The sequence below is a fragment of the Myiozetetes cayanensis genome, unplaced genomic scaffold (genome assembly GCF_022539395.1).
Source record: "Myiozetetes cayanensis isolate MyiCay16 unplaced genomic scaffold, myiCay2020 scf4, whole genome shotgun sequence".
In the NCBI taxonomy this organism is placed as follows: domain Eukaryota; kingdom Metazoa; phylum Chordata; class Aves; order Passeriformes; family Tyrannidae; genus Myiozetetes; species Myiozetetes cayanensis.
This window is the reverse complement of record NW_026087631.1, coordinates 44,175,594-44,185,199: the sequence shown is the minus strand read 5'-3', so window position 1 is coordinate 44,185,199 and position 9,606 is coordinate 44,175,594. Positions and strand designations below refer to the sequence as shown.

Here is a 9,606-nt window from a genome sequence, read left to right as displayed (position 1 = left end):
AAAAGAACACTTAAAAAGTAACTTGTTTTGCACAGTAGAGGATTAAGACACAATGTATGAACTCGTGCAATATACATGCTTGGCAGAAACAATTGTATTTCTATCATACATTTTTTAGAAAACGTTATAACCTTACCGCTTTTACTTGCACTGTGTTAGTACCTCAGAGGCAAGAATTACTACACAGAAAGATCTGTTTCCTTTCTCAGCCATCTTTTGTAGTTATATGAGGACTTTTTTTTTTTTTTTTTAACGTTGATGCATCCAGCAAGGATGGATGCTCACGTACAGAGAAGGGCAATGAAGCTGGTGAAGGGACAGGAGCACAAGTCATATGGAGAGCAGCCAAGGGAGCTGGAGGTATTTCGCCTGGTGAAAAGGAGGCTCAGGGGTGATCTTATTGCTCTCTAGAACTGCCTGAAAGGAGGTTGTAGCCAGGTGGGGGATTAGTCTGTTCTCCCAAGTAGCAAGCGACAGGACAAGAGGAAATGGCCCCAAGTTGTGCCAGGGGAGATTTAGCTTAGAGATAAGAAAAAATTTCTTCACTGAAAAGTGGTTAGGCATTGGAACAGTCTGCTCGGTGAAGTGGTAGAATCATCGTCCCTGCAAGGGTTCAAGAAATGGCATCCAGGGATATGGACCAGTGGTGAACACAGTGGTGATGAGTTAATTGTTGGACTCCTGTGTAATCTCAGAGGCCTTTTCAAACCTTAACTATTCTATGATTCCATGACCACCTGCACAAATAACAATTACCAACCACAAATACTGTGTCAGTGATAATGACTTCAGAATTCTTTCTGACTGAATGAGCACCTCCATTATCATTTAGAGGTTAGAGGTGTCACCAGACAAACACTAGAGAAACAACTCTGGCCACCTACTGGAGTGGTTTCTGGACACAGTTGTGCCCTGTAAAACAACTTCTTTGTGTCTCTCGGCAGCATGCCACTGTCCCTCCGTGAGAGCCAATGTTCGCTAACCATCTGTCCTTCCACAGAATCACCGCATATTCGAAGATGAAAGGGACTCACAAGGATCCTGGAGTCCTACTCTTCAGCTAATGGCCCCGGTGGGGATAGAACCCGTGACCTTGGTGTCATCAGCTCCACGCTGTCACTGATGGCAGAGGCGCAGCTGTCCCCCGGGACGCCCAGGGAATCGCCACGCTGGAACAGGCCCTAACCCTGAAATCCCGTGCCAGCACTATGACGAATCCGTGGCTTTCACACGCGATACACACGTGCCATGTGCGTTTTGTGGGTGTTTAACACGGGGCAAGGCCGTGGACGCGCAATGTTTGCAATCAGTCGGAACCCCGATGCACGCGGGGGGTGCGAGTCCATCCGAAAATCCGGCTCGTAAAGCCCTGTCCCCAAAACAGCAAGCTGAGTCTGGGGGCAGAGCCGCGACCTCTCACCAACCCCCCCTCCCACCTGCGGCAGCCTCCCGCGCGGGGCAGGCCCCGGCGCCAGGGCCGGGCCAGCGGAGCCGGGCCGCGCTGAGCGCAGCTGGGCCTCGGCGCTCCCGGGCAGGCCGCAGGGGGCGGGCCGGGCCCGGCGCAGGCGCCGCCCGGGGCTCGTTGCGCAGGGCGGATCGGCCCGGGACGGCGGCTCCATGCGCTGCCAGGTAGGTGCAGCTTGCTGGAGCCCCGGGGAGCGGCGGCGCGGCCGAAGCCGGGAAGGGCGGCGGGGCTCCCGCGGCCCCTCGGCAGCGGCGCCGGACGGGTGAGGCCTGGGCGGGGGAGCGGGGCGCGGGTCCGCGGTCACTCACCGCCCCCTCCGCCTCCCCGCACCCCCGTCTGTCCCCGCTCTCCGGACGGCCGGGACAGGAGGTCGGCACCGAGAAGAGCCTGGGAAAGCTTTTCCCGGGGCTCTGGTTCCGGCCGCATGTGGGTGGTTTGTCTGGGGGCGGCCCGGCGCTGTGAGCGCTGTCTGTTCCCCGAGCAGGTCTCCGTGCTGTATTTCGCCCGGAGCGCGGAGCTGGCGGGGCTGCGCAGCGAGACCCTCTCGGTGCCACAGCAGATCACCTCTCTGCAGCTCTGGGAGGAGATCGTCAAGGCCCACCCCAGGTACCCAGCAAGTTACCAATGAGGTGCACAAAACCCGTGGTTGAATTTTTTTCTTTTTTTTTTCTTTTTTTTTTTTCCCCTTTGTTTTGGTAAATACAAATTCGACATTTAGAGGCTAGTTAGAATGTGTGGCAGTACTTTGACAGTGCAAAACTACTGACCTGCACCAAGCTTGCTTTGTTTTGCACAGTCAGAAAGACTGTAGGTTTATGTATACACAAGGAAAGCCCAGGTCTCCATAGCAGATGTACCCAAAAGTTGAGTCTGAGTGGTACACGTGGCCCATTGTCCAGGAGAGCTGTGTTGCGGTAACCTGAAAACTGAACTATATTTATTAACCTATGGAGAAGGTGAGATGTCTCAAGGATCAAGCACAGCCAGGACAATAAATGGTAGTGTACAGGTGTTTTCAGTCACTTAGGTTCAACATGATGAAGAAATTATTCACAAAAGGGGTGATTAGGTATTGAAATAGGCTGCCCAGGGAGGTGGTGGAGTCACCAACCTTGAAAGTGTTTAAGGAAAGACTGAACATGGTGCTCAGTTCCGTGGTGTAGTTGACATGGTGGTGTTTGGTCAAAGGTTGGACTTGATCTCAGAGGTCTTTTCCAACCCAACTGATTCTGTAATTATCTTTAGCTGTACAGTTAGCCATTGGTCTTATCTTATGGCATACTCTGGAAGACAGATCAGGAAGGAAACTGAAGCCCGCACAGGCTTCTAAGCCACTCAACCCTGCCTGACACAAGAAGTAGATTTAGACACTTTCAACCTCCTCTGTTTTGAAAGATGCCACTGTCGGTTGCATTTCACAGGGAGTCTGGTCCTGGGAGAGCTTTGCGTTTGTGCTGTAAGGGCTTCTGCAACACTGGTGCTCCTTGGGGGTGTCAGCAGGAATGTCACCTCACATTAGGGCTAAGGAAAGGTGCTCAGTTCTGACAAGAATGAGTCTGATAGACTAAGTTGCAACACCGTTTTTGAAAGGTAAACAGAAAGGGGTAAAAAAAGAGTAAGGTTTAACAGGTTGAGGTCCTCAGGATTTAGTGCTGAATGCCCTGGAATTTATGTAACCCTGGAATTAGGTGTCAAGGCACAACCCTTCTTTAGCTGATTACTCTAAAAGGCTGTAAGAATAATGAACTAATGAACAATGGTATCTGTTTCTAGGTGAGAAGCAATAACAGAATGCTAGACCAGGGGCCTTCTCTCAGAAAACTGAGACTAAATGTGTTTTGGGGGAGGAGGCAGTAGGGCATGCGTTTATTTTGCTTTGCAGCCTATTCCTCTCTGTCAGAGGTATCAGCAGCACCATTGGTTGGTTTGCCATATTTTGTCAACTTTGTCCTTTTATGAATGATGACTTGGGGCAGTACATCTTGCATTTGCAGTTACTTCACAGTGGCCTTCTAGAAAAACGCTTCTGTTCCTTGCTTTTATGGAAAAACTCAGTATAATTTTAGGGCACTGACCACAGACTTCTATTTCCGTTGCTAATGGATATTCAAACTGCAGCTTTAGCATACTTGACAGCGCTCTTCTGTTCCACCCATTTTCCCCAATGAATTTGCTTACAAGTGACATTAATTAGAGCCCATCCTTCTAACGGGCACTTCGGTTGCATGGGTATGCCCAGTTCTTCAGTGACTTGCTTTACTTTCATGCAGTCTCTTCCTTCAGTTTGCCCTCTGAGTCAGAGCTACTGTATTTTGCTTAGTCTGTGCCTTGCCTACTTTGGTCTGTCTGGCTGGTAGGAAATAAAATGATTTTTACTTGTTCTTGCACCATATAACATAAAATGTTGGCATTCTTTTTCCTGGTGTCTTACTGCCATTGCCTTCATGCCTGCTGTGTAATTGCAGTCATTAAAGTCATGAAAGTGACTCTCTGCCTCATGATATCCAGAGCTGTGGACTCTCACATCAACATCTCAAAGATGTGAAATCAAAAAATTTTTAGAAGGTCTGCCAGAAGACACATCACATCTGCCCTCTTATTTCTGTGGCCACTCCTTACCAATAGCCGATTTCAGACTCATAAGTGCAAAAGACCCAAAGCCTCATGAACTCTGAGCACACACAACAAGAGCAACTCTTTGACCACTGAGTCTTCATGGGATCTCATTAACATCCCTGAATGCTTCTTGGTTTGTAAGAAAATTGCTCCAGTCCTTTGAGACTGTATCAGGGCAATATTTACTTCTAATCCCAGATTGGATGGTTGCTACCTCTTGAGTTGCTTTATTACAAGCTGCTGCAGTGGGTCTGATATACATTGGTTCATTCTGATACAGGCCTATGAGAAATCCAGTTCCTGACTTTTGAAAATTATGCTGAGTTTGTTTCTCCTTAGCCTCTACAAGAAAACTGAAGAATAGGAGGTGGGTGTTTGTTGTATTTTTGACAGTGTCTTGGAAGCAAAGTTGTGTAAGTCTCAGTGGTTTTTACCTCAGTTGCCCCAGACTGTGCACCAGTTTGTTGTTTAATGAAATCTCATGCATAAATGCAAACACTCTATTTAGAAACCTATTTGTGCTCCTGCCAATCCCCCTCAGGCTTGCTGTCATCCGGGATCAAGTGGTTTTTGCTGTTCGGCAGGAATACGTGCTTCTTGGGGATCAGCTCCTGGTCCTGCAGCCCGGAGACGAGGTTGCTATCATCCCACCAATTAGTGGAGGCTGAATCTGCCCAGATTCTGTTGGGTAGGTATCTTGCTTAGTTTCTATGCTACAGAGCATAATCCTGTGCTAAAATAATCTCCTGAATTCTGTATGATGTTCCAATAATCTTTTTTTGTTTAGGTCCAGAAATGTGATTGCCATTCTCTTCCTCCATCCCAGTACTATTTTGAGAGAGCCTAACGTGTGTTTCCATCTGGAGAGTACAGTTGTGCTGACCAGAAACTACAAGCCAGTGCACCAGTAAATGATTAACACATATTCAGTAAATGGAAGACAATTCCCGGAGAGGTCAGGCATTGTTTTGAATTTGGGTTTTAGGTCTTGGTACTCCTAGCTTGTTGTTTCTGGCTACCAGTAGATATTTGGCTTAACTAAATAAGATAATAATGAACAATCTTCTACCACTTTTTAACAGAAAAGATAAAACAGAAAAATAATTGACTGCTGCTTAAAATTTTTGTTTGTTTATTTTTTTGCTGTTAAAGGAACAGGTGTGCTTAGAATAGCGTAATTTCTTTGCCTGGTTTCAAGTGCCATTCATATTCACTGCAGCTTATTCCATTGCTGCTGCTCAAAATACTTCTCATTCTCCTCATTCTTAGGTGATCTGATGATTGGTTTCTACTCAGAAAAGTTAAAAGCGTCTCTATTGTGACTGAAACAGATAGATGCTGTGTGGTCCTGAATGTCCTAGAGAGCATATTCAACTTTAGGATTAGAAATCTAATCCATGTTTATCAGAAACCTCTGTTTTAAACTGTTTGATTTCAGGATAAGAAAGGTAGGAGGGGCTGACAATATGACTGCAGATTTATCAGCACTACACGGTGGTCCATGCTGGTTGATTGTATTATTAAACCATGGCCTCAGACTAATTATAGTTTTGTCCCATTGTACCAGACTTTGCTGTCAGAAAGGAACATGTATACATTAAAAACCAGCTCACTGCTCGATATTTGCAGTTAATATTCTCTCTGTGAAACTGATGAGAAGTGAATTTGATGTGTAAACTGGTCTCTCAGGGGAATAGATGGTGCATGTTTTCTGCATAAATTAGATAAAAAGCAGTTGGCTGATGCTAGTATCTTCAGAAACAACAACAGAGTCTGCTTGGTTTCAACTTTTCTAGTGAGATATGGATGAAAGTGAAGATGTGCCAAAAGATTTTATCAAGCTCAAGTCTGCAAAGCTCTCTGTAGATGAAGTGTCAGAGCTGGTCGTTTCACCATACTGTGGGGCAGTGTCTCTGTTCATTGGTAAGTTTAATATTTATGAGCTGGATCTATGGGTCTGTTAATGGTCTAATAAATGGAATGTAGTTTGTCCACATCCTAGACTTGTGCTTCTCAAATAAATCAATTCCTGGTCTGAACGCAGGATGTTTAGAAAATATGTTCTGAATTATTAGAGCAAGACTATGGCAGCTATTAAACAGCTGCACTGGGATTAAGTGGTGAGAAGTTTTTATGTTGGTATGGCTATCCTAGGACTGAATGGAGCAACACTTGAGTACAGAACTGCTTGGGAGGTGTTCTCTCTATCCTCTTGGACACAGCTTGTTCAAGGTGTGAACAAGCATAGAATATTGTGGCTATGCAAATCACATGCCCACACCTAGTTCTGCAACTCAGGTCTTAGTTGAAAGTGAAGTACTGTTTTATCCACGAGCTGGTGAAGGTAAGGTGATACTCTCTCCTATGCTTAATGTGCATGGCACACATCTGAAATGCCTTTGTGCTTAAACCTGAATGCTACTGGGCTTCTAAATACTGAGCATTTAAAAATTGCATGGGCAAGTGCAATATAACAGCACCTTAGCAGTTACCACAGAAGATGTTCCAGCCTTGAGCATTATGGACTCTGGGCTTGTATAATGTGTAAACTAAATTATTCCTTTTATAGTAAAGATTTATCTTGTTCAAATAATCTCTTTATGCAGCCATATTTAAGAGAGATTGTTTATATTGGCACAGTGCTGACCTTGACCATAGCAAGAGATCCTAGGTTTTACTCAGTATTAATACATTATATATTTTATGTAATAAATACCTAGTATATATTATAAAGATACAATATATATTTATTTACTCAGTGCTTTTGGTTGATAAATCATTTTTATCTAGGTACTACAAGAAACAATTTTGATGGGAAAAAAGTGATTCACTTAGAATATGAAGCATATACTTCAATGGCAGAGACTGAAATAAAGAAAATCTGCAGAGATGTAAGACAGAAATGGCCTTCAGTCAAGCATATTGCAGTGCACCATAGACTTGGGTATGTATGTCTAGACCCCATCATTCTGTAAGTGGAATATTAATCCTTGTCTGGTACATGGCAGTGCTTACATAGTTGCAGGACCTGCAGGAGTATTTGGAAACTGTAATGCAGTGTGTATTGGTAGTGTTTGCTGGAGTCCCCATTTAGCCTTGTAGGATCCTTGATGCTGGTTTCATGTTTTGAAAACTGGGAGAAGGGATTGTAATTTCACCCTGGAGAAGGGGAGGCTGGTGGTTTGTTTTGTCTTTATTTCTAAAAGATATGAAGTTGTCAGCACTTTTGTTCTCTCTTCTATGGAGGTGCTTCAGAATATCCTCGTTGTCAGATTTAAGTCAATTTATGCTATAAAAAAATCTGCAATCTTAGGCTATGGGGACTGAAGAGGCACAGTAATTGCGAGACGTGCTTGCAGGAGAACCTCCTGTTTTTGAGTCTTGGATAAGCTTTTTTCCTTAGGTTCAAAACATGGAATACTAGTATCTGACATACTCTTGAGCCCTCCCTGTTCATCAGGTTTCTCATTGAAATTAGTAGGATTTGCAGAGTCTGAAGGAACTTCGGAGGTGATCGCAAAGGGTAAGATAGAAGGTCTGAAGGGTAGTTTCCTTAGATTTCCTCTATAGCCAACAGAGACAGTGGCTCTCTTGAGGACAGTTCAAAGCATTTAAGCTGAGATTTCTTCCTGTGAACTGTTTGCTGGAGGAGTCTTGCTATAGAGGGAGAGCTGGGAGGCAGCTTTAGGGAATACTACCATTGTGAGGAGCAAAACAAAGCCTTGTGCTTCTTCTGTTAAGTTTGGAAAACAACACATTGAATAGTAAACTTCAGAATTTAAAATCAGAGTTCACCAAAAATTAAGTTTCATTGCAAAATCTGCATAGTGTGAGGCACTTAATTTCTTCTGTCACAAATTCTTGTGCAAACTGAGATGATTTCTTAGGTTTCCAGATAAGAACTAAGTGTTCTGACTTGTTATTGTTAATTATTTAGCCAGCTTTCAGTGAGTTTCCTATGTATTGTTGCAAGTTAACAATTTTCCCCTCTTAACTCCATAGGCTCAATTTAAAAAAAAGAAAGAATGGAAGAAAAAAGCTTATGTCTGTTGGGTTTATTTATTCTAAAGTGTGGAATTTTAACATCTGGTACTGATTTTGGTTGTGGTTTTCTTTCTTTTAAAAAGTGTATAATCTTTTGGACGTGGTTTGACACTTGCTCAGTATGAATGAGTCAGGAGAGCATGTGGCCAGAACACTGACGTGACATGGCCACAACTTTTGGGTGCTCTTGATGTTAAGTGTTAGCTAAAGCTGCTGTTGTTCTCTTCTCTCCCTAGTGTGGTTCCAATAACTGAAGCAAGTGTAATTATTGCAGTCTCCTCTCCACACAGAGCAGAATCCCTTGAAGCTGTAAAGTACTGCATCAATACCTTAAAAGCGTCTGTACCAATATGGAAAAAGGTACGTTTGGGGTCAAAGTTGAATTTAGACCTCTGCTGATCTTAGACATCTGGGCTATCTAAGAAGCACTACAGGCCGCAGTTGCTCTTGATGGCTTGTCAGTGTCTGGCAGCAGTGAGTTTCCTCTAATACAGCCAGGCTCACACGTGGCATGTAGAACATCGGGAAGGCTCTCCTGTATCTCTCCCATCCAGCTCCTTTTCCTTTTGAAGCCAGCCTGGGGTCAAAGTGAAGGAGACCTGCGTTCTCCTCTTTTGAGTTGCAAAACTCAGTTTTTCACAGGATTGTGGAAGAACTTTGAGTCAGCCATGCAGTTCTCAAGTAAAAGGAGCATTTCTTGTCTTTCTCTTTTTCCCTCATTACTGTGGCCTTGAGAAAGCGCAAAGCATTAAGCAATAGCACACGATGGGATGAACAGAGGTCCCAGAGTTGGTATGGGCACACAACACTGTGTGGAGAAATTAGTCCAGGTCTAGAAAGAACCTCATTGTATAACCACAGTGTTGCATATAATGAACATTACCTCTGCCTTCTCTCCCAGGCAGATCTTGCCATGTGGTCAGCAGTGTTGTTATCTTGATTTTATGTTGTCTGTCACTTTTCTGACACCTCTTTCAGGAGAGAAGTAATCAGGGTCTCAGAGCCCTGCTGAATTTTTTTTTTGATATTGACATTCTGTACATGTAAATACTTTTCTTAAAATGATGGTACAGTAGGTACCACATGAGTGCTGTGTACTCTACAGCTTTTACATCATATCTTCTAGATTTCTTTGTTGAATTGACTTCAGTATAGATGGGCCCTTTTAAATTTAATGAGTATCAGCCTGAGGTTCAGCTAAGTTCGTATATTCTAAGGGTGCTGCCCTCTTTTCTGCTTGCCAGCCAAGTGCTGTGTAGTCCTGTTGTGATCAGTAAATAATAGTGGGTTGGCTGTTGAGTTATTTGGCATGGCCTGTGGCTGTATGTAGCAGATTCTCACAATATTGCCCATTCTTTGTTTATATTTGCAGGAGATTTATGAGGATGAATATTCTTGGAAAGAAAACAAGGAATGCTTTTGGGCAAATTCAGAAAAATAACTGTACTCTTTTGAAAATAAAGTGTTACTCTTCCTAATGA

The 9,606-nt window shown here is 44.0% G+C and overlaps 2 protein-coding genes across 4 annotated transcripts; both read left to right on the top strand.

Moving 5' to 3' along the window:
- The first annotated feature begins 1,547 nt into the window (after positions 1-1,547).
- Positions 1,548-4,769, top strand: LOC126646899 (molybdopterin synthase sulfur carrier subunit-like). Of its 2 annotated transcripts, XM_050328593.1 has the most exons (3): positions 1,548-1,629; positions 1,950-2,071; positions 4,623-4,769. In XM_050328593.1, exons 1-3 carry the CDS (start codon positions 1,618-1,620, stop codon positions 4,747-4,749), a joined length of 261 nt encoding a protein of 86 aa, XP_050184550.1. In that variant the 5' UTR covers positions 1,548-1,617; the 3' UTR covers positions 4,750-4,769. The 2 variants fall into 2 exon arrangements, with proteins under 2 accessions (XP_050184550.1, XP_050184549.1); XM_050328592.1 differs by lacking the exon at positions 1,548-1,629 and having other exon boundaries at positions 1,856-2,071.
- Positions 4,770-4,887: 118 nt separating this feature from the next.
- LOC126646898 (molybdopterin synthase catalytic subunit) lies at positions 4,888-9,606 on the top strand. 2 transcript variants are annotated; one of them, XM_050328590.1, is made up of 5 exons: positions 4,888-5,036; positions 5,878-6,004; positions 6,872-7,025; positions 8,362-8,485; positions 9,498-9,606. In XM_050328590.1, exons 2-5 carry the CDS (start codon positions 5,884-5,886, stop codon positions 9,564-9,566), a joined length of 468 nt encoding a protein of 155 aa, XP_050184547.1. In that variant the 5' UTR covers positions 4,888-5,036; positions 5,878-5,883; the 3' UTR covers positions 9,567-9,606. The 2 variants fall into 2 exon arrangements, with proteins under 2 accessions (XP_050184547.1, XP_050184548.1); XM_050328591.1 differs by lacking the exon at positions 4,888-5,036 and adding an exon at positions 6,236-6,425 and having other exon boundaries at positions 5,876-6,004.